The sequence below is a fragment of the Molothrus ater genome, chromosome 14, assembly GCF_012460135.2.
Source record: "Molothrus ater isolate BHLD 08-10-18 breed brown headed cowbird chromosome 14, BPBGC_Mater_1.1, whole genome shotgun sequence".
Classification (NCBI taxonomy): domain Eukaryota; kingdom Metazoa; phylum Chordata; class Aves; order Passeriformes; family Icteridae; genus Molothrus; species Molothrus ater.
This window is the reverse complement of record NC_050491.2, coordinates 632,241-658,792: the sequence shown is the minus strand read 5'-3', so window position 1 is coordinate 658,792 and position 26,552 is coordinate 632,241. Positions and strand designations below refer to the sequence as shown.

Below are 26,552 nucleotides of genomic sequence, written 5' to 3'. Positions count from 1 at the left end.
CGAGCACGGCCGAACAGGACCGACTGCAGCCGAATCGGGCCGACTGCAGCCGAACGCTGCACGCCGAACCGGACCGATTGTAGCCGAGCCGAGCCGATCACAGACGATTACGGCCGACTGGGCTGAGGCGCAAATCAAGAGTCGGAGCACAGGGGGCTCAGAGCCTTTATTGGGGTCCGGGCGGGTCCCGCTCAGCACGGGCAGGAGCCCTTCCCGCTGGCCTCGTCCAGCCGCCGGGGGTGTGGCTGGGGCTGCGCCGGCCAGCCCTCCGCGTCTCGGCAGGGCAGCGAGCGCTGCGCCTTCAGCCGGCACACCAGGCACATGAAAATCGCGTCCACGTTCTGGCTTTCCTGTGGGTCCTTGGCCGAGGTCTCAAACAAAAGCATGTTGTGAGCGTCGGCGAACTTGAGGGCCAGGCTGGATGGCACCTGGATCAGGTCCTTCAAGTCACACTTGTTCCCCACGAGCACCCTGGGGACGAGCGGGGGCACCGCGTGCCCGTTGCACTCCTCGATCCACGTCTTGAGGTTGGTGAAGGAGCTCATCTTGGTCACGTCGTACACAAAGACCACGGCGTGCACGTTGCGGTAGTAGTGCTCCACCATGCTCTTCCGAAACCTCTCCTGGCCAGCTGTGTCCCACACTTGCACCTGGGAAGTGAAGCAGACAAGAAAAGATGCTACAGGAGTGTGGAGCATGGCCCTGGCAAGGCCATGGGGAAGGGGTTGCAGGAGGTCTTCCTGCTGTCTGGGTTTCAGAGAGTCCCAGCATGGTTTGGACTGGAAGGCAACTTAAAGATCATACAGTCTAACCCCCTGCCCTGGGCAGGGACACCTTCCACTGTCCCAGGTTGCTCCAAGCCCTGTCCAGCCTGGCCTTGGACGCTTCCAGGGATCCAGGGGCAGCCACATCTGCTCTGGGCACCCTGTGCCAGGGCCTCCCTATCCTCACAGCCAAAAATTTCTTCCCAATATCCAATCTAAACCTGCCCCCCTTCAGTTTAAGGCCATTGTCCTGTCCCTTCATTGCTTGTCCCAAGTCCCTCTCTGGCTCTCTTGGAGCCCTTTCAGGCACTGGAAGGGGGTCTAACATCTCCCCCAAGGCTTCTCTTCTCCAGGCTGAAAAAGCCCTGCTCTTCCAGCCTGAATTCAGAGGGGCTGCAGCCCTCAGAGCATCTTTGCAGCCTCCTCTGGACTCATTCCAACAGATCCATGTCTATTTGTGCACCAAAGCCTACGCCATGAATGAGAACGCTGATGATTTCACAGAGGAAAAGAGAAAATGAGGAGGGAGAGCCACCCTTTGTGTAGGAGCAGAGTGGGAGGGCCAGGAGCTCTGTGGGGATGGGTGAGGAGCCAACAGAGCTCATGGGGGAGGATTAAAAAACAAAACATCACAGATGACATTGTAGAGGGTCTCTGCTATAGACCACCTGGCCAGGCAGAGCAAGCAGATGAGGTGCTCTGTGAACAGTGAGCAGCAGCCTTGTGTTTGCAGCCCCTGGTTCTCACAGAGAACTTCAGCCACGCCAACATCTCAGGGAAGAACAGCACAGCAGGGCACAGGCAATCCAGAACATTCCAGGACACCATCAATGTCACTTCCTGACCCATGTGACAGAGACGGCAGGAGGCCTCTGGGCTGGATGAGCAGGCAATGAGGTGGATTGGGAACTGGCTGAATGTCTGGGCCTAGCCGGTGCTGGTCAGGGACACCAAGTCTGGTTGAACACGGGTAACCAGCAGCATGCTCCAGGGGTCAGTCTGGGTTCTCCTGGAAATGTTTTGTAGCCTGGAAGTGGCAATTTCCAAGTTAATCCAAATTGCCCTGTACCCACGGAGACAGTACCTGCCTCGGAGTCTTTCCAATTGAAAAACGCTGGAGAGCAGAGCTGCTGCTCAGTCCTTTCAGGGCCAGTCTCTCCCAGGCAGAGCAAGAGAAGGAGGGTCTTTGTCCCACCTCTCACCTCCTCTCTAGGATACATATCCCTGGAAAAGGTCGGTTTGCTGCACTACCTCCCACTCCTTCCCACTGGAGCTAAAATAATATCCAAAGGTAGAAAACCTGGCAACATTTTCCAGATAGTGGCAGCAAACGGGCTCCATGCCAGCCTGCACCACAGCTCACACCGACACAGCTCCCTGGGGCTGGACAGAGCCGGGGAGGGTAGGGAGGATGAGCACCTCTAAAGAACAGAGGGGAAAACATTCATGGACAGCCTAGAAGCACAGCTAAAGCTCTCATCCACCAACACAAGGTCTGGTTTCATTGTGAGTTCAACTTCTCATCAGCCATCTGTCAGTACAGCAGCGATGTTTGTTCTTCCAGCACCAGCCTCAGGGGCTGTGGGTGCTGATCCCCACAGCTGTGCAGGCCTAAGCTCCACCACAAACTCTGCTCCCAGGTGGTTCCTACCAGTGCCAGATTTGTTCTGACACACCAGGTAGAGCTCTTCAGGTCTGGGCTGATCATTCTTTACAGGTGTCACACCAGCCTTCATAAGAAAATTCATCTGGCTGCAATCACAGCTCCAGGTGCAGCTGGGAGCAGGTTCCTGCACTGCTGGTGCCACAGCGGCTGAGCCCGCTGCCACTGGCCCGTGTGAGCTCTCAGCCTTCCAGTGTGGCTGCTGCCAGCCCACCACCCTCTGCCCCTCCAGACCCCCTGGCTGTGGCACAGAGCCCTGTCCCCCATCCCACCGCAGCTCTACCCTTCTGCTTGTCCAGTGTCCGGAGCTGGAGCCACCCCAACGCTGCGAGGATCCAGCTGTGCCCATCGCAAGGGTGGCGGTGACTCACCCGGAGCCATCACTTCTGATCTCTGCATGCTCAAGCCAACCCCAGAAATAGTGACAAGGCAGCAGGGACTGGTCCAGGGCCATCTCTGCAACACAGGGACGAGAATTCTTCCCTGGCCCTGTTCCCTCCCTCCAAGTGGGATGAAAGGAAAAGCCCCCAGGAGGGGTTTGGCAAGAGGCAGGGACGGGGACCGGCTGCCATCGCTGCTGGGGCTGCTGCCGGCCAGATCGGGGCCGGTGCAGGGCCCACCGGGGACAGAGCGGGGCTCACGGAGGATAGAGCGGGGCCCACTGGTACCGGTGTGGGACCCACCGCGGGCTTAGCGGGTCCCTCCGGGGCTGGTGTGAGCCAGCCCGGAGCCGGTGCGGGGCCCACCTTGATGCGCTCCCCCTCGATCTCCACCGTCTTCTCGCGGAAGTCCACGCCGATGGTGGCCTCGGTCTTGCCGGGGAAGGTGCCCCCGCAGAAGCGGAAGGTCAGGCACGTCTTGCCCACGTTGGAGTCTCCGATCACGATGATTTTGAAGATGCGGGTCTGCACGTAGGGCTCCAGCGCGGGGTCGGGGCCCGGCGGTCGCCCTCCGCCGCCGCCCGCCGCCATCCCTCCCGCACCGCTGCGGCCTCACCGGCTCATAGGGGCGCGTCGCCCCGCGGACCGGCTACGGCACTGCACGGCACCGGGTCCGCCCCGCGGACCGGCACCGGCACAGCTCCGGATAGCGGCACCGGCACCGCTCGTCTCCGCCCCACACCCCGGCTCCGGCACAGCTCGTCCCCGCCCCGCGGACCGGCACCGGCACAACACGGCTCCACCCCACGCACCGGCACCGGCGCAGCCCCGCGTAGCGGCACCGGCACAGCCCCGCCCCACACACGGGCTACGGCACTGCACGGTCCCGCCCCGCGTACCGGCACCGGTACAATCCCACGTACCGGGACCGGCACCACACGGTCCCGCCCCACGCACCGGCTCCGGCACGGCCCGTCCCCGCCCCGCGTAGCGGCACCGGCACCGCGCGGCTCCGCCCTACGTTCCCAGCTCCGGCAGCGGCACTGGCCCGGCTCAGAGCTCCGGCCCCAGGCCAGCCCTGCGCCACGGACCGGGCACTGAAAGCCTTCAGCCCGGGCCGGCGCGAGCGTTCCCAGAGGAGCGGCGGGGACCGGCAGGGCTGCGGGCAGCGGGCCTGGCCCCTCCCGGAGGGAGCGAGACCGAGGGGCACAGCGAGGCGGTACCAGACAGCGGGAACACCAACATCCGCACGGTCCCAGTGCCAAGACGTGGCAGTGGGATCACAACCGCCGGTGCCAGAATGATGTCCAGCTGGGCAGCCACAGCTCCCGTGTGCCAGCATCAGAGACCAGGAAGGGGATGTGTCCCTCCTGCCCCAAGAAACAGGGCAGTGGGGAGTCAGCACCCACGGCACAAGGGCACGGGGCTGCAGCAGGAAGCACGCACACAAGGATTGCAGAAGTGAGGGGAGCAGGTGACAATCTGCAGGAGGAGAGGAGAGCCATGGCAGGAGGGGATGAGGGGACTCAGGTCAGCTGGACTGGGACAGCATCAGGCAATGGCACAGCAACAGTGGCATGGGGACCGATGAGAACATGGGGCACAGCTCCTGCTCACACAACCCAGGTGATCCCAAAGAACCCAAAGACCCCCAAAATGGGCCCCTGGAAGATGACTCCTCCAGTGCTAGCACTGATGGGACCTGCAGGAGCCAGAGGCTGGGAAGGATTTACCAGAGACTCCCAGTGGTCACCACCACCCCAGAGTGTCAGTGCTCATCTGCTTCCAGCAGCATGGACATAAAACAGGGTGCACTAGCCTTGCAGCAACTGGAAAAGCCTCAGAAAGCTGAGTCTGATGAAACACATGCCCCCCTTTCCCATTCTGGTCATGTCTGCAGGTCCTGCACTGCTGAATGAGACACACTGTCTGACCATGGTACCTGTCCTGCCCTAGGAATGAAGAGCAGCCACACAGGATTGTCTCCATTAAGGCTCACTCAGACTAGTTTTGGCCCACAGAGGGAGCTCAGTTGAGAGACCCAACGGGCACCAGGGCCCCCCAGAACCATTTCTGACCACCCCCAGCTACTTCTGACCTGGCCAAAAACCTGTGGACCAAAAGTGAGATGAGGACATTGCAGAGTGACTCTTCTTCCACCTCCCTGTGCAAGGACACAACACCAAGGAGGCCCAGGACCAAGCCCATCTCTCCTCAGGGCTTGCTTGATCCTCCCTGCTCAGGCCAGTTTCCCACCCCTCCACACCACCACCAGGAATAGGAGGAAAGTGCTTTTAACAATGTTTTCCAGGAATTCCTGGAAGTTTTTATTCACAGAAGCTGTTTGTCAGGGACTTGAGCTTCTTGCTTTCTCTTCTTCATAGTTTCCAACTTGCCCAGCCTGTGGAACAAGATGCCAGTGTCAGGTCCGAGCTGCCTCCCCTCAAAGGGACATGGCTTTCCATCATAGCGTGCCAGGAATGTCAGACCAGAGAGGTGTCTCTCTCCTGGCCCAACAGCCAGCCGGGACAGCAGCTTGTCTGCCATGTGTGGGACCACGGGCTGCAGGAGCGTCCCATACACGCGCAGGCACTCCAGCGTGACGTGCAGGATGGTGTCCAGCCAGAGCTGCTCCACAGCATCCCTTCGGTCAAGTTTCCAAGGCCTGTGCCTCTGGAAGAAGCCGTTAGTCTGCCTCACACACTGGGCAATGCATTCCAAAGCCTTGTAGATCTGGAAGCCTTCAAAATAACTGTCCACCTGTACAGGCAGTGAGGCCACTGCTGCCACAAGCTTGTAGTCCTCAGCACACGCCCTGCCTGTGCCTCTTGCCTCTCTGGAATCCAGGACCTTTGGGAAACAGGGCTCTGAGAAGCAGGGGTAGGTGTTGCTGGGGTTAATGCTGGGGGCTGTTGAGCGATTGAGCAGCCCCCCAAGCGCATCTGCCAGCTCTGAATTCACCAACTTCACCACCTTCTCATCATAGTAGTCACAATCCCTCTCTGGGACGCCCTGCCGCAGCAGGAAGTACCGAAACCCGTCCACGCCGTATTGCCCCATGCACACGCTGGGGTCCACCACGTTGCCCAGGCTCTTGGACATCTTCTGGCCCCGCACAGTCCAGTGGGAGTGCACCAGGATGCGCTCAGGGGGCTCCAGCCCTGCCGCCAGCAGCAGCGCCGGCCAGTACAGTGCATGGAACTTGAGGATGTCCTTGCCCACGACGTGGTGCACGGCCGGCCACCACGCGCCGTGGCTCTCAGGGTACCCCACCACGCTCAGGTAGTTCACCAGGGCATCCACCCAGACGTAGATGGTCTGTGTGGGGTCACTGGGCACGGGGATGCCCCACTGCAGCCGGTTTCGCTCACGGGACACCGACAAGTCTGGCAGGTCCTCATCCAGCCAACGGAGCACGCACTGGTAGAAAGGGTCAGGAAAAATGGCACGTGGGTTGTCCCGGAGCCAGTTCTGCAAGGGATCCCGAAATGCTGAGAGCCTGAACATGTAATTCTCCTCCTTGGTCCAGTGCACCTGGGACAGCAGGAGAGGAAAGGATTATGGCCCCAAGAACAGGCTGACAATTTGCACACACCATTCTCAGCATGGAGGCTGTCACACACTGCCTGTGTCTGGGTGTTCTCCCATGCCATGGGAAGCTGTCAGCACCTTTCCGTGACTGGTAGCAACCTTCTTACCCAAGATACCGCCTCCTTGGGATCCCCAGGAACACACCTGAGGACTCAGGCACCTAGGATGGTTCAGTATCCTGCTTCTAAAAACACTTGTAATCCTGGGAAGGATTACCTGCCAGGCTGATGGGACATCAGAAAGGAGTGAGGGAGATGAGAATACACCTTCTTAACAACATAGTTTTGCAATAATACTGGAAAATCATGAAAAGACAAAATGACACTGTAAGTCCTGCCCTACTGCCACTCCTGGTGCCTGCCTTTGTTCTCCTGGGGCCATACTCTCTCTTTCCTCAATTTATGCTTTAATGCATCTAAGTCACTAACTTTGTTTGCTTACAGCACTGACAGCACTTCTCCCCCACAGTTAAATCCATTAAATGACACATTTAGCTAAACCAGTGAAAACGTGGTGGGTGGATGTGGTACGAGTGAGCTGTGTAAGGCACTCAGGGATCCGTGGCTGGGTCAGCAATCTTGCAGTGTACAAGGAAGACCTAAAGAGCATAATCAAAGACAAGCTGTACGTCCTCAGCCCCAGCCTCCACCAGATGCCAGAACCCACTCACTCACCAGAAGTCTGGGGTTTGTGGCATGTGCAAACTCCCCCTTTTCCTTCACAAAATTCCCAAGGAACGAACTGCCCAACCGCCTCTTTCAGGTTGGAAATAAACCCTCCCATCCTTGCTCACCACACTGCAAAAACTTCTCTGCTCCATGAACAATCCTATTTCCTTGGACAGTTCAACACACAGGTGAGGCCAGGAACTGTTCTCAGGGTATTCTTAACTTTGAAGTCTACTAACTGTTTTAAGTCTAAAGAATGATTACTTTGCCTGTAAACTTATCTTTTCCCCAATTATATCTTAGGTGCTTTCTCAAGAATTACTATTTGCCAATATAGCCTTTTCTGTGTGGACCAATGCTCCCACATCCCAGCCTCATACAAATAACACAGGAGCATAACCTGTGCTGAGCTCTGAGCAGGATTATCTGTAGTTGCTGGATTAAATCATGTAACCCCACACCTTCTAAGAAAACAGTGGGAGAGAGATGCTTGGGAAGATACCACACTCCTGGGCACATTCTGGCTGACCACAGGCAGGTGATGTTACAGTGCTTTAGGCAGGGCCAAAACCCGTTTAAGAGATGGGTAAGTGTCCAGAGGTCAAACTGTACTGTCTCACAAAACAGGTCTGAAGTTGGAACCCCTCAGTGAAATATACCCTTATCCTTCTGTTCAGCTTCTGTCATCACTCCTGTAGAACACCATTCCCAGGTCAACAGCCTGTGGACTCAGAAGGGGCTGAATCCTTCCCGCTGCACGTAGCTGCAATGTGCACCTGCCAGGCAGGGTCTGGCAGCTCTCTGACACTCCACTGAAATACAGGTGAGTCTCAGCGAACACGAATTAATAAAAGGCTATGGGAAGCATTAAACACTCCAAATCTGGCCGGAGCAGAGCGGCAGGTGAGCGCGCAGTGCTCCTGCAGCCCATTACCTCGTGGCCGGTCTCCAAGGACACCTTGCAGGGGCGGCCCTGGGCGTCCGTGCCCTCGGCCAGCTGGCTCTCGGGCAGGAAGCTCTCCTCGGGCGTGCAGTACCAGCCCTCGTAGGAGCCCTTGTAGAGCACCCCTCCATCGCGGAGGGCACCCCAGAAGTGCCTCACGGCTCGCTGGTGCCGGGGCTCGCTGGTGCGCGTGAAGTCGGTGTAGGCGACGCCGGCCTGGGTCAGGGCCTGGCGGAAGAGCCCCGAGACCCGCTCGCAGAGCTCCGCGGGCGACGTCCCCGCCGCGGCCGCGGCCTGCTGGATCTTCAGCCCGTGCTCGTCGGTCCCTGAAACGGAGAGAGGCCGCGGGGCCGTGGGGAGAGGCCGGAGCCCGCAGCCCCGCGGGGACACAGGGGCCCGGGGACACGGGGAAGGGGGTCAGCCCCGGCAGAAGGGGTCATCCCCGGGGAAGGGGGCTCGGACCGGGGGTCTCGCTGACCCGTGCAGAGCCGGGCCGGGCCGGCGGCGCGCAGGCGGCGGTGGCGGAGCAGCGCGTCGGCCAGCAGCGCCGAGTACAGGTGCCCGATGTGCGGCGGCCCGTTCGCGTAGAAGATGGGGGTGGAGAGCAGCAGGCGGCGGCCGGGCCCGGTGGCGGCGGCGCGGCGGAGCTGGCGCGGGAGGCGGTGGGGCGGCCGCCACATGTCGGCAGCGGCACCATCGATGCGGCGGCGCGGAGCGGCCGCCCGGAAGCGGCGGGAGGCGCGTGCGCGGCGGGGCCGGGCCGGGCCGGCGGGGCCGCGACCGAGGGACCGGCGACCGGCGACATGTTCCGCTGCCGCGCGGGCCTGGCGCGCGCCCTGCGCCCCCCGCCGCGGGGACGCGCCCACGCGGGTCAGTGCCGGGACCGGGGCCGGGGGGCACCGGGCGCCATTCTCGCCGCTGCGGCACGGGCCCGGGGCCGATGGCGGCCGGGAGCGCGGTTTGCGGTGGGCACCGGGCCGGGCGGTCATCCCGCGGGATCGGTGCGGGCACGGCCGTGCCCGGGGCGCTGCGGGAGGGGCCGCAAGCGGCGGAGGTGCGGATGCTTCGGGAACGTGTTTGGGACAGCGTGAGTGACCCGGAGCTGATTGGGACCTTGGTCTCTTTTCGGATGCTGCCGCCTTTGCTGCGGTTTTGGTCACAAATGAGTGCCTTCAGGCAGGGGTGAGGCGGGTTTTGCTCTCACCGGGCGGGAGCAGGTGGAGGCGGGGATTGAGAGAGCCCGAACCTCTCCCGGGAGCATCGGCCGTGCTGGGAGCGGCGCTCGGAGCCGTCCCCGCCATCGCTCCATTCAGGCGTGACCTGGGCCGGCCGCTGCCTGTGATTTGGTGATGGAGAAATAAAACGCGGTGCAGCGGCTCAGTCACGGGCGCTCTCGTCCGGCTTGCGCGGCGGGAGGTGCCTGCACCTGGATCTGCTCATTTCCACCGGGGATGCCCTTTTTGCCAGCAAATCCCCGTTCCTTGCTGGAGGTTTATCCCGGCGGAATGAGCTGTGTGAGCAGAGGGAGTTTGGTGCTGGTGTCACCATCCCTGCTGCCCTGGCCTGGCTTCTGCTTTTGCTGGAGCCAGGCGCATCCTCGGGCAGAAGAGGCCTGGAGAAGGTGTTGGAACCACCAAGACACATCTCCGTGATCGGCCAGCCCAGAGAGGCTGGAGGCTCCAGCTGCAGGCAGCTGCCTAGAGATGCTCCTGCCATCAGTTAGTTCAGTTACCCCTTGATCTTACAGATAATTTGGTCTCCACAGCTGCCCAGAGCACACTGTCGTGACGCAGGATAATGCCCTGCAGTCGCTCAGATGTGGGGCTGGGTTTTCCAAACAAGGAATTTGTTTGGGTTCGGAACTGACTTAGTCTCTAAATTTCCAGACTTACCTTTGTATTGACAGTGTTTTTGTGTGTTTCTCCAATAAATTGTGTTCCTTAGGCACGTTGTTGCAGCGCTGGAATGTGCCCCCAGACCTGCAGCTGAGCAGACAAGTGGCTAGCACAGGCGTGCCTGGGCAAAAGGGCAGTAATTCGGTTTTTGTCCTTATTATGGGCTTGTCCGCCTTAGGAACAGGTGCCTATGTAAGTAGAAAGGTGGTCCCTGGGAAGAAGCTGCAGTCCATCTCTCCTGTCGAGCATTTGCTGTATTCCAGCTCTCTTAACTCAGCTTTTGATTTCTGTAGCTTTATCTCTGTTTTCTCCTTCAGAAAACTTAAAGGGGGAGCTAAATGGAAAGTAACTTCTTATGGTTACTTGTGGTTTAACTGTAATTTCAGTTACCTTTTAAGTTTTTTTACCTTAAAGGCACTCCTGGGTTTTTTTGTTATTACCAGACACAGCTCTGTCTGTTGTCTTGTATGAGACAAACAATTCCTTGCCAAATCTCAGTTCAGAACATTTGTTTAACTTGTGTAAGTTTACCAAACCAGCCCCCAGCTGGGGAGTATTTATGTTCTACTTAAAAAGGATAAAGATTTGCAGCCTCACTGAAAGAGTAAATGACACTCCCAGAGAGCTGAAGAGTTTCAGCATTGCCTGGGAGTGGATGGATCCCAAGTTTACACCACACAAATCTTTGTTTCCAAGCTCTTTCTCTAGGAGGATCATATTCACTAAAAGTTCCAAATTCAATTTTTCTCCAAAGGAAGCTCCTGGAAAGTGGAAAAAAAATTCAAAACAGTGCATGGAAGAAAAATATTTTATTATTTCCTTTAAATATAATAAATATAATTCTTTCCTGTGCCCTGCTGCCCTTTTTTTTTTTGCAGACAAGGTAGCTGCAATTACAAAGTGCCCTCTGCTTTTCCCAAGACCTGTTTAATCAAGAATCCTTCCTAATACTCAGCTCTTTCCCTCTTCTCTTCCATTGCCTGTCTTCCCCTGCAGTTTTGCAATGCCATCAGCTAAGATGCCCTTCTAGATCTCTGACGTCTTCAGGTGTTCCTGGCAAAGCTGGCAGCAACCTCTTGTTATACTTAATAGTGGGAGGAACAGTCACTGGGACAGGAGTTTATGTAAGATGCTTCACTAAAGGTGTTTGTGGGGTGGGAGGGTGGAGGGTGGGCACCTGTCTGTACCTCCCACCCTGTAGCCCTTCACTTCCAGCGCTCTTTGTGCTCCCTGGCCTCAGGTACTTCATTTTCAAGGGACATTGCCAAATAATTTAAGGTTACAAATTGAATATTCTCAGATGGTGCAGTTCTTAGTGGAGAAACCTGCCTTAGAATTAACCTTTCCACATTAAGTAAATCTAAACTCAAACTGGCCGTCTTTGTTTGTGACTGTGTAAGGGCACAAATTATTAATTAGTGCACTTCTCATTATATCAGTAATGTTGGCATGCAGAAACGGAAATAGTACCTGAATATAAGTGTGCTAAAGGGAAGGAAAGAAAACTTGTCCAACTTGGTGATTTCCTCATGGAAGAGCCCTGAAACGTCACCCCATGTCCTGGCAAAGTATATTTCTGCTTCTAACTAGAAAGAACTTGACATTGTCCCATTGGAAATATTTATCCTCAAGGGCTGATCTGATGTTCTGCCTGTACATAATAGTGTTTTTCCCTAAAGGATTGGATTTAATTTGCTGTATGCTGCCCTTTGGACTCGCTTAAAACCTTCCTGATTCTGCTTGTAAAAGCAGAGGTGGTTTGTAAACCTTGGCTTTTCTGTCTTTGAGCAAAAGGCTTTAAAATACCTTTATCTTCATTCTTCTAAACACTGACAAGTTCTTGTTTTCTAATATTTCCAGCACTTCTCCAGTTCCCTGGACAGGCCTTTGTCCTGTGCTCTTTTTTGTGCCTGGCATTAAATTCCTCCATTCTTGTTTAAAAGAATTTGCTATAAAGCACCAACTTGTGAGGATTGGCAAATGCAATTTGATGTCATGCACATGATAGGGATTATTATGTGCAAAGGTTTTGCCTCAAAGAAAGGTTTGCTTCCCTTTAATTTTTTTACCCTTGGGGAAAAATACTGGACTCTGACCTGCTCCCAGCACTCCCAGTGTCTTCAGCTCCTGTTCAGGAGAACCCAGTTTTTCTTGTAAGTTAACGTGACATAAGAGATGTTCCCTCCTTGTCTGTACCAGTAAATTGTACATGCGGGCTCTGCTTATGCTGTATCCCGAGTTTCACAGTCAAATACACAGGTCAGGATTTAGCTGGAAGAGATTCCACATCCAAGGGCCAGTGCCTGGAATAGCCCCAGTCCCGTGGCTCAAGGCCCTGCTAATGTCAGGGCTGTCCTGCCACCACCATGCCTAGACAAAACCAGTCAGGTTGTTGGCTCTGCCCAGCTGCTCTAGGCTTTGGAAGGTGGGAGATGCTTTTTCTTTGGATTTGTCTTCCCTTTCTGTAGTCTTGTGTTGTGTCATGGCCCAGCTTGCATGTCATCTTGGGGTGGTTTGGCTGCATTTCCTTCACTGTAGTGGTTCCCCTTAGAACAAGTGTGCAGCCAAACACCTGCAGGAAAGTTCATTGCTTCTGGGAAGCAACCAGACATCCAGGGCTCACCACACTTGGTAGAGCAGGTCATTTTCTGAGCACGTTCTCAATGGGCACCTTGTCCAGGGAGGTGTATTTTGCCCCACATGTTGTCACTGGCTTTTCCAGCATATGGGGTGGACAAAAGCCTTTCAGGGGCAGCAGCAGGATGGTGCCTTGGTGTTGTAAGGTGTACTAGGTCAATGTCTCCTGTGTGTCTGCAGGCGTACAAAGCAATACAGGAGAGCAAAGAGCGATACGCCAGCCGGCTCGCGACAGCAGCCAGGCAATCCCAAGACCAGGAGTCCTCTGCCTCAGGTGGGTACCCTGCCAGGTCAGGGGTTGGCTCTGTTCTTCATGAGCTTGAGGCCTCCAAAACAAACAGAACAGAGCCTCTCTGGAATCACAGATGTGCCTTTGTAGGATTGCACCACTCAGTGTGTGCCATTGTTTCAAATTCCCATTCAAGGCCAGGTTGGACAGAGCTTGGAAGGAACCTGGTCTAGTGGAAGGTGTCCCTGCCCATGGCAGGGAGGTGGAACTGGATGAGCTTTAATGTCTCTCCCAGCCCAACCCATTCTGAGATTCTGTTGTTCTATGACTTCCCAGCACAGAAGACAGTGCTGGCTCCATGACCCAGAAGAGGCTGTTTTACAGACCATCCTGAGGATGAAGTAGGATGTCTCTTGGGGCTGATTTCTGTCATTTACTCCTTCTGTGGTAAAAAGAGAAAAAAGTGTGCCCTGCTTCTGGCTTTTACCTTTGCATAGTCTGGCAAGGACACTGATTCCATAGGGCCTCCTTCCCTGGCTGGTGGAGAGCCTGTTCATCCTGGAGTGAGCCCTGAACTGCAGCTCTCAAACTACAGCCTGTGCTTCGCTGACGTAAGCCATGTCTTTCTTCCCTTTCAGGTGCAGGTGCTGCTCCTCAGGGCACAGCAGGTGAGTTCTGGTGCCAGTGTTTAACTGCCTGGTTTGTCCCTGCCCACGGATTAACCGCATGTTTCTCAGCAACTGGACTTGCTTGTGAGAGGAGGTGCCTTCTGCACTCAACTCAAAAGTTGTCTCCTCGAACAAAATTACCAAAAAATGTGCCTTGGCCTTTTGGGGAACTTCCCTTTCTTATAAACTACTCACTGGTTGGCCAGTGCAGACTTTTGGGCTTGCTTAGAAAAACCAGTTTGCTGAAATCTGACTGATTCCTGCAGGGAGCAGCTTTGGGGAAGGCAGCAGCAGGGTTTTTGGGAAGGGTACTGGGGCAGAAGGAGGACAATTTCCAAAGGAAGTCTGGATGTGGAAGGCCTCTGGTGACATACTCTGTGCCCTGGGGCTGGGCCGTGTGCCTGTATTTGCAGTAAGTTGTCCCATCTGTCACCTGCAGCTCCGGGCACTCCTCCCAAGGTCCCATCCCACGTCCCTTTCCTGCTCATTGGCGGAGGAACTGCTGCTTTCGCTGCCGCCAGATCCATCCGGGCCCGCGACCCTCGGCGCGCGGGTAAGAGCTGTCCTGCTCCGTCCTGTCCTGCTCTGTGTGCACTCCCATTTGCCTGCTCCCTCTCTAGCTGATGTGTTTCCTGGCCAATTAAAGGTGCTGATTGTGTCTGAAGATCCTGCCCTGCCCTACATGCGTCCACCCCTTTCCAAAGAACTGTGGTTTTCCGATGATCCCAACGTGACAGAGACCTTGCGATTCAAGCAGTGGAACGGCAAGGAGAGGAGGTACATGGCACTGCAGGTGACAGGGCACAGGAAGTGATTAGTGACAAGGTGACAATGACCAAACTGTCCTTGGGAGAGAACCACCAGCCAGTGGAGCACTGAGGGCAGGGAAGGGTGTGTTGGTGCTAGCAGGGGTTCAGGAATTCTGCTTCCCACCAGAGCTCGCTCAGTACTCGATGCCTCTTGAACTTTGCTGTGATTCCCCTTAGATATGTCCCTCTATGGGCAGGAGTCCTGGGAAGTAAGTTAATAAAGGTGAAGCTCCACAGGTTAGAACAGAGGTCCAGGGACACAGATCACACTTGATTTTTGTGACTTCTGTGATAAAGCCTTACTTGGTGGTTGAACTTTATGATCTTTTCCAACCTGACCAATTCTATGATTCCGTGATCCAAACCCTAGAACTTCAACAGTGTGAAGACCCTAATTCTTAAAAATAGATAAATAATTGTGGAGCTTGTTAAGGATGCACAGAGCTGTCTTTATCTCGTCGGAGTTGCTGAACGGCTGGATTTCTGGTATGCCAGAGCAAGGGGAACCTGTTTGGTAATGGAACTTTTCTCAGTATCTATTTCCAGCCGCCGTCTTTCTACGTGCCTGTCGAGGACCTGCCTTCTGTGGAAAATGGTGGGGTGGCAGTTCTGCCTGGCAAGAAGGTGGGTACAGCACTGGCTGTTGTTCCCACAGCTCTTCTTGAACAGAACCTGCACTCTAAGCTGGTACTGAACCACTGGAGTTGGAGGAGGAGCTGGCTGGGAAGGGGAATTTGGATAAATTTGGGGAAAATGTGATTGAGCAGAGATTATACTAATCTGAATTGAAGTTTGAAAGTGGGAGAAGCCAAGAGGAATAGCAGTGAGCTGAGGGAAGATGATGAGGAAGAGAGAAGGATACGTTTGGAGTCTGGGTATGGTACAACAATATGTAGACCTTAGAGATAGGGTGTGACAAGTGGGAACTGGGCTGTATGGGCTGGAAAGGTGAGGTGAGGAGAGCACAGAGATCAAGGTAGTGGGTGATAAGGTGAGCAGGAGCACTGTGCTGAAGCAGCAGGAAGGTGGAGAAATTTATGGTGAACCTTCTAAAATATTTATATCCTCGGTTGTTTGTATGTTGCTATGATAAATGTCAGTGATTCCTCTTCTGCTGAGATGTGCTGTGTCTGAGCCCATTTCACATTCAGACCTTGGGAAGATCAACCTGAGTTACAGGGACTCCCAAAGAAGTTGTCTCAATTCCCACTTCCAGTCCTCTCACTTCCCCACTCCTACCCCTACCCTAAACCTAAAGGTAGAACAATGTTAATTCCAAGTTTGTAACTCTGCTCAGTAGTCCATGAAGTGAAGAGCTCGAGCTCAGCTGGGTTCATCTTGCAGGTTGTGCACATGGATGTCAGAGGGAACACAGTGAAGCTTAATGATGGGACCCAGATATCCTACGACAAATGTCTCATTGCCACTGGTAAGTGCTGTGGTTTTTTTCTCTTGTTCCTGGTCTTGTGCCAGGATTTTTATTTCAGTGACATTTAGCTAGAGTTAAATTCTCTAGAGTACCTCCCCTGTGGAGTCAAGCTGGGAGAGCTGGGGGAGTCCAGCCTGGAAGAGAGAAGGCTTTTGGGAGATCGTTGAGCTTAAAGGGGCTCCGAGAGATCTGGAGAGAGGATTTGGACAAGGGTCTGGAGTGACAGGACAATGGGGAATGCCAGAGGGCAGGGTTAGGTGGGATACTGGGAAGGAATTCTTCCTGGGTACAGGTTGCCCAGAAAAAATGTGGCTGCCCCTGGGAAGTGCCCAAGGCCAGGCTGGATGGGGCTTGGAGCAGCCTGGGATAGTGGAAGGCGTCCCTGCCTATGGCAAGGGTTGGAACGGGATCAGCTTTAAGGTTCCTTCCAACCCAAACCATTCCATGATTCTTTGGTTCTCTTTGAGAAGAAGTCTCTGCAGTGTCAAACATGATGTGGAGCAGTCACACAAAGGACACTTGTGCAGACAACCATGCTGCGTTTTTCACCTGCCTTGCATCGTCAGATTTTCTGGGACTTTCAGGCAGCAACAGGGATACTGGGATATTCCCATACTGGAACAGTTTGGGAAGCACAACTGAGATCCAAGACAGCTTTGCACTGTCTGGATATCCAGTGCTATGGCTGTGGTGTCACTAGTCTCCTCTCCTTGTTGTGCACAGGGGGATCCCCAAGGAACCTGCCTGCGATCGAAAGAGCAGGAAAAGATGTGCAGAAAAGGCTGACCCTGTTCCGAAAGGTAACCTCCAGGTGCTGCCATCCCCAGTGAGGCTGAATAAATCAGAGCCATTTACCACTCTTTTCAGTTTTTAAACTCTTCTGCTTTGGGTCGGGATGGTCCTGCCTTGGCTCAGATGCTTCCCTCAGATGATGCCCTGGACTCCATTGCCTGCTTATTCTTTTTCCCAGGCAGGAAACCATGGTAGAGTCTACTCAACCACTCACCTGCTTGCCTCAGCCTGAGAGCTGTAACAGTATGTGAGATTATGGGGTTTAGGTGTTTTTTTAAATTTTACCTCCTGTGTGACTTTGCTGCACCTTCCAAAGTGAATAAAAGCCATTGAATATGACCAATGTTGCCATTCCTGTTAGGATTGGAAATGGGGGTAAATGTTCTTTCAGATCGAGGACTTCCAAAGGCTGGAGAAGATTTCCAGGGAAGTCAAGTCCATCACAATTATTGGTGGTGGTTTCCTCGGCAGTGAGCTGGCCTGCGCTCTGGGAAGGAGAGGTGAGCGTGTCCCCACCTGTGACAGGCACTGAGTGGCAGCAGCCTCACATTAGAAACTTCTTTTCAGTCCCCAACTGCTCAGTTTTTGCAAAGACTCTTAAAGGAAACAACACACGAGTGTTTTGTTGCCTGTGTGGCCAAGGTTCTCCCAGTCTCACCCACTGACAATAGAGGTGAGAGCTCTGCAGGCCAGTGTGAGCTGCAGAGTCATTCCACCCTCTGAAAAGTTACATTTCTTCTCTGGGCTCACTGCCACCCTCAAACTATGATTTTGGGGTTAGAACTGGATGATCTTTAAGGTCCTTTCAACCCAAAGCAGTCCATAATTCTGTGATTTCAAAGAGGTGGTGAGCAGGTGGATTCTGTCTGTGTGTGCGTAGGACCTTTATGGTAATTTTTAAAAGTTTTTGTCAAAATACCAAGCGTTTTCCCTAAAAGTCTGTTATCTAGACTTTGCAGGTATATATGAAACAGTAGTCAGTCACTTTGTGACTCCTTGGGAGTCAGAACTCCCAGATTTGGAAACTTCTGTCAAGTTCCTTGTGTAAAGTAAAGTGTGTGTGTTCCAACATCTGCTGCTGCTCTTCATCTTGCTGCTCCTTCCAGCACGAACCCGAGGCCTGGAGGTGATCCAGCTGTTTCCAGAGAATGGCAACATGGGCAAAGTCCTGCCCGAATACCTGAGCAACTGGACCACGGAGAAAGTCAGAAGAGGTGAAGCTGCTTAGCGGGTTTGGGCTGGTGGCTGCCAGGCAGCTGCTCCTGGGGACATTCAGCTCCTTTCTGTCCCTGGAGCCTTGCGAGGGCTGGGCCCTGCAAAGTGGCCTGGGTGCAGCACAGGGGAAGTTGCAGTTCAGGCAGCTTGGGCAGCACAAAGCTGCCCTGAATCCTGGGCTTCTTGACAGTTCCTCTGGGGAAGCTGAGTAAGCAGGCTGGCTGATATCAGTGGGGTTTTCCCTCCCTGTGGCTGTTTCCCTGGAATGATCTCTGTGTCTATGCACACACTTGGGTCTGGTCAGGTGTTTAGCTGATAAAGTCAGTAAGATCCAAGACACCTTTTTCCATTTGCTGCATTAAGTGCAAAATAATCCTGTGCATTGGGAAGTGGAGAGGGAGAGAGGGAGAAGGAATGTCATTGAGGTGTGGATTGCAGGGCCTGATAACCCGCAGGTCTGAGTTACTTTCTTTTTTGGAAGCTGTGTTGTTGGATCCGTGGGTCTGGCTGTGGCACAGCAATAGGTAATTGAGTGTCCTTAGTTCCTGAACACTTGTTTTAGGGAATTCTTTTGGATGTGGCCTTGTCATCACATGAGATGTACTTTGGATTTGTCTTTTAAGTAGCTTTCAGACTTTTTATCTGGGTGTCTCCTCGTGCTTCCCCCGGAGCTGCACTAGCACATGCAGCAAAGCTCGAGTGGGCTCTGTCTTGGTTCATCACCTGGCATCTGTCTGCACCAACTATCTGCTGCAGGTGGGATCTGCCCAGCCCTGAGCAGGCAGTGAGGTGTCCTGTGCTCGTTTCCAGAGGGGGTCAATGTCCTGCCTAATGCCGTGGTCAAATCCGTCTCTGTCTCCGGCAACCGGCTGCTGATTAAACTGAAGGACGGCCGGAAGGTAAATGGGAAAGTAGGGAGAGGGTCACGTTTGGAGGAGCACACAGGGAATTAACATCCTAATTATGCATTCCCAAACAGGTGGAGACAGATCACATCGTGGCGGCAGTGGGGCTGGAGCCCAATGTGGAACTGGCCAAGTCAGCAGGGCTGGAGGTGGACTCAGACTTTGGGGGGTTCCGGGTGAATGCAGAGCTGCAGGCACGCTCCAACATCTGGGTGGTGAGTGTGGGCACAGCCTCCCACAACATCTGGGTGCTGAGTGTGGGCACAGCTTCCCAGTGCTGCTGCTGCTGCTGTAGTGGGACACACGGAGTGACAGGAGGAGGTGAAGGGGGTGAACAGGAGCGAGTGAGGAGAGCAGTTGTAGCGCAGGCCCAGAGCCTGGTCAGGCACTGCAGCCACCTCGTTGCCGTGGTAACCACAGCAAGTTTGGAATATTTATGCTGTGTAAGAGGAGTTGGGGTAACCTAAAGATAGCCTGGATCACTTGCTTGCATAAGAGTCCCTTGGTGGGCGTTGATACTTTGATTCCTCTGGAAAACGTACCTCATGCTGTATTATTTTTCCAAAGATCGGGGGAAAATGCTGAGAAACTGGGAGTTGTATAGTCCAGGGAGTGGGATGAGGTAGTGGTGGTGTTTGGGGTTTGTCAGAAAAACTCAGTTCTTTGTTCCATTTGTTCTCTTCCTGATGTTTTTTGTTTGGGCACTGGTGGAAGCTTTCCCTGTCATGGTGCTCACGGGATGGTTCTCTCCAAGGCAGGGGATGCTGCCTGCTTTTATGACATCAAACTGGGCCGCAGGCGTGTGGAGCACCATGATCACGCTGTGGTGAGCGGGAGACTGGCTGGAGAAAACATGACAGGAGCTGCAAAGCCCTACTGGCACCAGTCCATGTTCTGGTAACAGTCCTTTCCTCTTTGGGGGTTCCTTGTGTGGCCACGTTGCAGGAGCTTGGACAAGATACACCTTGAGAAGTGTCTGTTTCCCAAGGAGAGTGAAACCACCTCAGCAAACACCTGGTACAGCTTCATGTTCCTAAAGCTCAGGGTGGGGGAGGTCTTTGAGCATTTCTGCTCTGCCCTCATCTCCCTCAAGTGCTTTCCCTTCCTGCAGATCCCAGTTTCTCCCAGAACAAGTCCCATTCCGCAGAGCAAGGAGCAATACAGAACAGCCCTTTCCTCAGAGCAGACTGATGTACAGGTTGAATTTAGCAGCAACTTTTCTGTTATGATTATCTGAAGTTCCCCAGCCCAGTCTGTGGGTCTTAGTGTTGCACTTTGCTGAACTGATATTTTAGTGGCAAAGCATTGCTGCATCCAGGTGTACCTGAAAAGTTGTTTTCCAGAGAGAGGTATCAGGAAAATGGGCAACTTGGCTTTATTTTCCTGATCACATTGTAATCACATTTTAAAATGTGATTAAAGTTCTTTCTAAAACAAAATGAATGAGAACAGGAAAATGAAACAAAAAAAAAGCCCCCCAAAAAATTAAAATCCAAAAGGCTGTTAGTTCAGACCAATTAAAAATCCCAAATCCTGTTTATTGACAAGATTTCAAATACGGGTAAAAGAGTTTTAGTTTTTTCAGAGAAATCCCCATAGAAACAGTTATTTATGACTTGCTGTCACTTACCTGAACTCTTGGTCTGTCCTGCCTGGATCCAGGGCCCAGAGCATTTCTCACTTCACTTTTAAACAAGAAACATAGGGCCACAGAATCCTTGAGGTTGGGAAAAACTTCAGAGGTCATCAAGTGCAGCTAAGGACAGAGACAGCCATTTCCCAGGGGTGCTTTCCCCTGGGATGCTCTCAGCCATGACCAGATGCAGGTGAAGGAGGGCTGTGAGTTGCAGCCCTGTGTTTGTTGGCAGGTGTCACACTATGCCAGCCCTTGAAGAGTGACACTTCCATCCCCCGTGCTGAAAAGCTGGGAAATGACAGGAATTCCTCATGCATTTTGTCAGCATGCTCAGGATCCTGATCCTCTTGGAGAGAAGGTTGTGTGGAGACCTCAGAGCATCTTCCAGTGTCTGAAGGAGCTGCAGGAAAGCTGGAGAGCGACTGGAGTCCCTCCTCCAGGACAAGGGGGAGAGGCTCTGAACTCACAGAGGGGAAATTTAGGTTCAATATACAGAAGAAATCCTTCCCTCTGAGGGTGATGAGGCCCTGGCACAGGGTGCCCAGGGAAGCTGTGGCTGCCACTGGATCCCTGGAAGTGGACAGGGCTTGGAGCAATCTGGGATAATGGAAGGTGTCCCTGCCCATGGCAGAAGAGTGGAATGAAATGAGTTTTGAGGTCCCTTCCAACCCAAATCATTCCATGATCCCTCCTGAGCTCCAGATGATCACAGCTGCCATGTTACTGGTGTTCCTTGCAGTCACCCCAGTCTGTGCCGGAGGATTCTGGCCAGGGAGGTCATGTTGTACATAGATTCAGGGTTTATGATGCACCTGTTTCCTCAGCATCCTGGGAAACACTTCAGGCACCTGCTGCTTACTAGTCCCAAACCACAGCTGCTTTATCTCCTATCAGCACCCCAGTTCAGATCCGGGTGTGCTGTTCAAGAAGGTGTTAAGGCAAGGTTTCTTCCCTTTAGTATTTTCTAAATGCTCTCAAAAATATTCACTCCATGCCTGTCCATGCTGCCAAGCCTGGTGTGGATAACAGGGCTGCCAGAAGCTGGGAAGCCTCCAGCTGCCTCCCAGGGAGCAGGCCTGAAGGATTTCAAAGTTTTGGCCAGTGAGCTCGTTTTTCTCATGGCCATGGGCTTGTCATGTCTTGACTCCTTGTTCCACCTGTGTGTGCAGAGGAGAATCCGTGTCTCAGTCAGTGTGTCAGTGTCCAGCATTGCCCACAGAACGCTGGAGTAAGGAGTGGAGCACAGATGGATGGAACTGCCTTGGATTTGTCTCTGCTACTGCTACAAATTACTTCATTCCCACTTCATTCCTAGGAGTGATCTGGGCCCCAACGTGGGGTACGAAGCCATTGGCCTTGTGGACAGCAGTTTGCCCACAGTGGGAGTGTTTGCCAAGGCGACAGCGAAGGACACGCCAAAAAGCGCGACAGAACAGTCAGGTAGGGACTGGGGAGCTCCTGCACGTGCTGGTGTGGGGACCGCAGAGTCACCCCGACCTCTGAGATCATGAGGAAACAGCAATCTGCTGTCTCATTTCTCCACCAAGCTTTAAAGGCTGGCTTTTATATTAAAATGTGATTAAAGCATTCCTCCAAGAAGGTATCAGGGAACATGTCTACTGCCAGGCAGACTTTCTCAGGGAAGTCTGATCTCCTTCTTGGCAATAAAATGATCATTTTGAGACAACAGGGACTCTGGATCCAAGCATGTTTATTTTGTATCTGCTGCCTAGAGGAAGCAGACTGTGCTCTCCTTTCCATTTGGGGGTAGAAGTTGGGGATTGTTGGTGTTATGCTCCATGCTGGGATAGTTTCATCCTTGTGTTTATGAAACTTAACTTTTGGGGAACACAACTCAAAGGGAAACACCTCAGCCTCCTGCAGAACATGCTCTTGAGTCTGCTCCCATCATCACATGTCCTGCACTGGGTGTGTGACTCCTCCTATTTCTGCCTTAGGGACTGGAATTCGATCTGAGAGTGAAACAGAAGCAGAAGCCTCAGAAGTTGAGATCTCTCAAAGCTCTTCACCAATGCCTCAAGTCCCAAAGCAAGGAGAAGATTACGGCAAAGGTGTCATTTTCTACCTCAGGGATAAGGTCGTGGTGGGAATTGTGTTGTGGAACATCTTCAACAGGATGCCCATTGCTCGGAAGGTCAGTGCAGCGAGGATGATGGACAGGGGGGTTTGTTAGAGCGAGGCTTTTCTTGTGGAAAAATCAATCTGTCAATTCAAAGTGAGGATAAATAAAGGCAGAAGCTCTGTCTGGTGCAACATCCAATGGGAACACTGTTCTGGGTGAATTAGGGGAACTGTCCCTGTGGCGTTTTTGGATGTTTGCAAATTTTTTACACAAATAACTCGAATGGGGTGTGTGCTCCAAGCCTTGCCTTGGCATGGCTGAAATTCCAGGTCTGTAGTACAGGCTGGAGTCACAGTGATGGCACAAGAGTGAAGTGTCCCATTTTTGTGCTGCTTTGTCCCATCTCCAAGTATCTGAAAAAGTCTCTAATGTCACCATCCCAGAAACAGCCACCATGGCAGGGCTGGAGCAGCCCTGAGCAGGGGCTTGGTGTGTCCCCACCCCTGTGGCCTGGCCCAGACCTCTCAGCTCAGATAAGCCAGACCTGGGTCAGGTTTTAACACCTCTGAAGAATTTTGGTTGTTTGAACCATGGGAGTGATCCCACACTGCCCTCGAGTGATCTGTCCCAAGACAAACTATTAATGGTGGAAGTCTGTTGATATCTAATCTGAAGATGCAATTGAAACATGTTGCTTCTGCCATCCCCTTGGGAGATCCTACCTTCCTTCTTTCCTGCCTTCTTCCTTTCCTTCCTCCCTCCCTCCCCTTCCCTCCCTCCCCTTCCCTCCCTCCCTTAGCAGTTCTAAATCCATAGTGTCTTCATCTTGTCTAAAAGTTGCAGGTTCAAGCCAGGTATCCTGGCTCCAAGTCAGGGCCAGGCTCACCTTTGCAGAGCTGAATATCTTTTTAAAACACTTGTTCCCCCTGGCTGTAAAGAGAAACCCAGACACAGGGACAGGAGGATGGTTTTCCTGCTGTTCCTGTAGGCAGGTGATGGTACATTTAAGACTCCCATGTGAATTTGGGTGTAGAATGTGCTGTTGTGTTGTGGCTGTCTCAGTCTGGTGCTTCAGAGAGGATCCAAGGAGTTCCTGCCATTGGCTGTGACAGTCCTGCAGCACTGGCTCTCTACAGGATTCGCAGGATTTAATTTGTTCTCCTCCTTCCAGATCATCAAAGATGGGGAGGAGCATGAGGACCTCAACGAAGTAGCAAAGCTCTTCAACATCCACGAAGACTGAACTCCACAGCAGGAACACCTGGAGGGAGTGGGCTGCTGGCTGTGTGCACCCCTGCACCTTGGGCAGCTTCCTGGGAGTACTTGGGAATATTCCACTCACCCAAACCCAGTGTTTGCACCAATAAAGTCAGATTGTTCTAGTCACCTGCTCCTTCCTGCACCACTGCCTGGCTGGTGAGGAAAGGGGAACATGCTGCCCCACTGGGGTCAGTTTTCCCTTGTGTGAGCCTTGGAGAAGCCTGCAGAACTCCCTCTTTCCTTGCAGGAATTCCCACTGGGGAGCAAGCAGGCCTGCAGGCTCTCTGCCTGTACTCCAGACTGTCGAAACAGACTCAACTTGGGAAAATCAATTACCAATTAAAATCAGAGCAGGATGATGAGAAGTAAAACAAATCTTAAAAACACTTTCCTCCCTCCCTTTCCTTGCTGGGCTCTCCATCCTCCCTCCCATTGTCACAAGGAGAACAGGGAATGAGGGCCATGGTCCGTTCATCACATGTTGTTTTTCTGTCCCTGCTCAGGGAGAGGGATTGTAGTCCTTCCCCTGCTCCAGTGTGGGGTCCCTCCCACAGGAGCCAGTGCTCCATGAAGTTTTCCAGTGTGAGTCCTTCCCATAGGCTGCAGTTAAATCTTTTATCCCCGAGGTGTCACCACCATCTCTGCTGGGCTCAGCCTTGGCCAGCAGTGGGTGCATCCTGGAGTCAATGGTGTTGGCTGTGTCAGACACGGGGAAAGTTGCGGCAATTTCTCACAGAAGCCGGCCCAGTAGCCCCCTTGCTGCCAAAACCTGGCCATGCAAACCCAACACACCTGACAACTGCATTGGGTGATGCAGGGCCTCATGGTGCCCTTGGCCCATTGTGACACAGCAGGGCCACATCCTCCCCATGGGGTGTTTAAGGAGCCCCTCTGGGGTACCAACTCAAGCAGAACACCTTGCTGAGGAAGTAGCAGCTTCCTAGGACACCTGTGGAAAAGGAGGCATGGAGGAGAAGAACCCCAGTCCCCAGAGCCCCAAGGAGAGGCACCAGCTGAGAGACGGAGGGAGAAGCCAACAGGAGGATGGCACCAGGTGTATCAGCACCCTGCCCAGGAAGCTGCCTCCATCCCACACCTCCTCCCGTCCACAGCTGCAGCAGCCCCGGGGCAGCCAGGGTCGGTCCCTGCACTGGCTGACATCGCCCCGCAGCTCCCAGGGCACCCAGGGCTGGTCCCTAACCCGGCTGACATCGCCCCGCAGCTCCCAGGGCACCCAGGGCCGGTCCCTAACCCGGCTGACATCGCCCCGCAGCTCCCAGGGCAGCCAGGGCTGGTCCCTAACCCGGCTGACATCGCCCTGCAGCTCCCAGGGCAGCCAGGCCCGGTCCCGGTCCCGGCCCCGGCTGACATCGCCCTGCAGCCCCCAGGGCAGCCAGGCCCGGTCCCGGCCCCGGCTGACATCGCCCTGCAGCTCCCAGGGCAGCCAGGCCTGGTCTGTGTCCCGGCTGACATCGCCCTGCAGCTCCCAGGGCAGCCAGGCCTGGTCTGTGTCCCGGCTGACATCGTCCCTCAGCACCCTGAGCTCGGCGGGTACCGAGAGCCGCCTCAGCCCGGACGCGGGGGGCCCGGAACAAGGCCCGCAGGGGCGCAAGTGCCGCCCTGGTGGCTCCTTGCAGCCGTCCATCCAGGCCAGCAGAGCCACAGCCCGTGGCCAGCTCCGACTCGTGAGGAGCCGCTGGGCCCGCAGCGGCGTGGTGGGGCCAGAAGCGGTGAGGGCCAAGCACAGAGGGCCGGACGAGGCTTTCCTTGCCCACAGCGCTGCAGGCCCAGCAGCTCCGGTGCTTCTGTCCCAGCAGCTGCTGCTGGGGGAAGCCCGGTGGCCTCTACAAATCCCCAACTCTCCTTCCAGGCCTCCACGAGGAAACCAATTCCTGTCCCACGGAGAAAGGCCTCTCACCGTGTGGATCAAGAAGCCCAGACTGAGACCTGGGCACAAGAGGTGGATTCAGCTGTTCAATATGCTGAGCAGGAGACACAGACAGATACTGTGGCAGAAGAGGAGACAAATTCAGCTGCTCCCCTCATGGTTGACCAGGAGACTGAAACTGAGGCTCTGATACAAAAGAAGAGTTCAGCTTCTTCTCAAATCACTGATGAGTGGACACAGACCAAGGCCCACAGCTCTGCCCCTTCCACAGGCACTGTGGCCCTGGCTCACCAGCAGCCGCCCTCCCTGTCCTGCAGGGCATTCTGGCGCTCCTGCACGACGGGACAGCCTCATGCTGCCAGCGCCCTGCAGGATCTCAAGGACAGCCACTGCTCCAGGCAGCCACTACAGCCTGAGCGCAGCACACCAGAGAAGTGGGGATGGACAGCACTGCTGCCCTACTCTTGGCCATGGCTCATTGAGATGAACCGGTTTTAATAAATATTTCATTTCTCTAATTGTGCCCACCTTTGCCTAGTCTATCAGGAGAAAGTCCACGGCAGGTGAGGCCTGTGCAGAGCAGGAAGCCCCTGAGCTCCTCCAGCCAAGCAGAGCCTGTGCCCTTGGCCTCCACCAGGCTTCAGGTGCTCCAGCTCCTGTGGTTGAGATCCCTGGGCTGGTGCTGGTGGCCAGCCTCCAACTGAACCCTGTCAACTCCCTCCCACCCATCTGCTTCGAAATGAACATTTCAGATCATTCATTTGGTGAGTTTTCCCTGTGGCTGCACCACCTTAGGTTCACGAGAAACCTCCCCACTGTGGGAGCACCTCTCCCCTCTCTTTTTAAGACCTGCCTTGACTGCTCCTGTACCACTTTGGGGAGTTCCTCTTGGTGGTGTGTGGGCAAAGCTTTCCTCCTAGTCCCGTCATCATGGCATTTCTGCTGTCCTTCCTAAAGAAACAACAAAACTACAGCACTGCCCTGAGCACCCTCTGCTCCCACAGAGGTGAGAAAGCCAGCCAGGGACCAGTTGCCCTATGAACAGGCTGGGGGTGCTGGGACCAGACAGGGCTACCCCGACATCTGTGTTTGGGGAT

At 54.2% G+C, this 26,552-nt stretch overlaps 4 protein-coding genes across 7 annotated transcripts; 2 read left to right on the top strand and 2 right to left on the bottom strand.

Annotated features, from left to right (window-relative positions):
* Nucleotides 1–149: 149 nt before the first annotated feature.
* On the bottom strand, nt 150–3,742 carry RAB33A (RAB33A, member RAS oncogene family). Its single transcript, XM_036402073.1, has 2 exons — nt 3,174–3,742; nt 150–650 (listed from the first exon to the last, which is right to left on the bottom strand). The coding sequence occupies exons 1-2, from the start codon at nt 3,396–3,398 to the stop codon at nt 192–194; spliced, it is 684 nt and encodes a 227-aa protein (XP_036257966.1). The 5' UTR covers nt 3,399–3,742; the 3' UTR covers nt 150–191.
* A 1,357-nt stretch (nt 3,743–5,099) lies between these two features.
* On the bottom strand, nt 5,100–8,710 carry MARS2 (methionyl-tRNA synthetase 2, mitochondrial). The gene is made up of 3 exons (XM_036402442.2): nt 8,488–8,710; nt 8,001–8,335; nt 5,100–6,341 (listed from the first exon to the last, which is right to left on the bottom strand). Exons 1-3 carry the CDS (start codon nt 8,687–8,689, stop codon nt 5,139–5,141), a joined length of 1,740 nt encoding a protein of 579 aa, XP_036258335.2. The 5' UTR covers nt 8,690–8,710; the 3' UTR covers nt 5,100–5,138.
* Nucleotides 8,711–8,765: 55 nt separating this feature from the next.
* On the top strand, nt 8,766–23,693 carry AIFM1 (apoptosis inducing factor mitochondria associated 1). Of its 4 annotated transcripts, none has more exons than XM_036402110.2 (17): nt 8,766–8,879; nt 10,901–11,028; nt 12,722–12,815; nt 13,409–13,438; nt 13,878–13,987; nt 14,085–14,215; nt 14,781–14,871; nt 15,592–15,676; nt 16,400–16,476; nt 16,860–16,968; nt 17,575–17,682; nt 18,494–18,582; nt 18,663–18,803; nt 19,343–19,485; nt 21,540–21,664; nt 22,183–22,379; nt 23,479–23,693. In XM_036402110.2, the coding sequence occupies exons 1-17, from the start codon at nt 8,813–8,815 to the stop codon at nt 23,548–23,550; spliced, it is 1,797 nt and encodes a 598-aa protein (XP_036258003.1). In that variant the 5' UTR covers nt 8,766–8,812; the 3' UTR covers nt 23,551–23,693. The 4 variants fall into 4 exon arrangements, with proteins under 4 accessions (XP_036258003.1, XP_036258002.1, XP_036258001.1 ...); XM_036402109.2 differs by lacking the exon at nt 10,901–11,028 and adding an exon at nt 9,954–10,096 and having other exon boundaries at nt 8,793–8,879; XM_036402108.2 differs by lacking the exons at nt 8,766–8,879; nt 10,901–11,028 and adding an exon at nt 9,991–10,096 and having other exon boundaries at nt 13,878–13,991.
* A 106-nt stretch (nt 23,694–23,799) lies between these two features.
* LOC118698647 (dendrin-like) lies at nt 23,800–25,973 on the top strand. Its single transcript, XM_036402111.2, has 2 exons — nt 23,800–25,297; nt 25,438–25,973. Exons 1-2 carry the CDS (start codon nt 24,533–24,535, stop codon nt 25,951–25,953), a joined length of 1,281 nt encoding a protein of 426 aa, XP_036258004.1. The 5' UTR covers nt 23,800–24,532; the 3' UTR covers nt 25,954–25,973.
* The last annotated feature ends 579 nt before the right edge of the window (nt 25,974–26,552 follow it).

Coding starts and splice junctions, on each gene's coding strand:
- RAB33A (XM_036402073.1), bottom strand. CDS start 3,398: ATGGCGGCGGGCGGCGGCGGAGGGCGACCGCCGGGCCCCGACCCCGCG. Junction 651..3,173: donor TCGAGGGGGAGCGCATCAAG/GTGGGCCCCGCA, acceptor TTCACTTCCCAG/GTGCAAGTGTGGGACACAGC.
- MARS2 (XM_036402442.2), bottom strand. CDS start 8,689: ATGTGGCGGCCGCCCCACCGCCTCCCGCGCCAGCTCCGCCGCGCCGCC. Junction 8,336..8,487: donor CCCGGCCCGGCTCTGCACGG/GTCAGCGAGACC, acceptor TCTCCGTTTCAG/GGACCGACGAGCACGGGCTG. Junction 6,342..8,000: donor CCTTGGAGACCGGCCACGAG/GTAATGGGCTGC, acceptor CTGCTGTCCCAG/GTGCACTGGACCAAGGAGGA.
- AIFM1 (XM_036402109.2), top strand. CDS start 8,813: ATGTTCCGCTGCCGCGCGGGCCTGGCGCGCGCCCTGCGCCCCCCGCCG. Junction 14,872..15,591: donor CAGTTCTGCCTGGCAAGAAG/GTGGGTACAGCA, acceptor TTCATCTTGCAG/GTTGTGCACATGGATGTCAG. Junction 22,380..23,478: donor GGATGCCCATTGCTCGGAAG/GTCAGTGCAGCG, acceptor TCCTCCTTCCAG/ATCATCAAAGATGGGGAGGA.
- LOC118698647 (XM_036402111.2), top strand. CDS start 24,533: ATGGAGGAGAAGAACCCCAGTCCCCAGAGCCCCAAGGAGAGGCACCAG. Junction 25,298..25,437: donor GCGTGGTGGGGCCAGAAGCG/GTGAGGGCCAAG, acceptor CTCTCCTTCCAG/GCCTCCACGAGGAAACCAAT.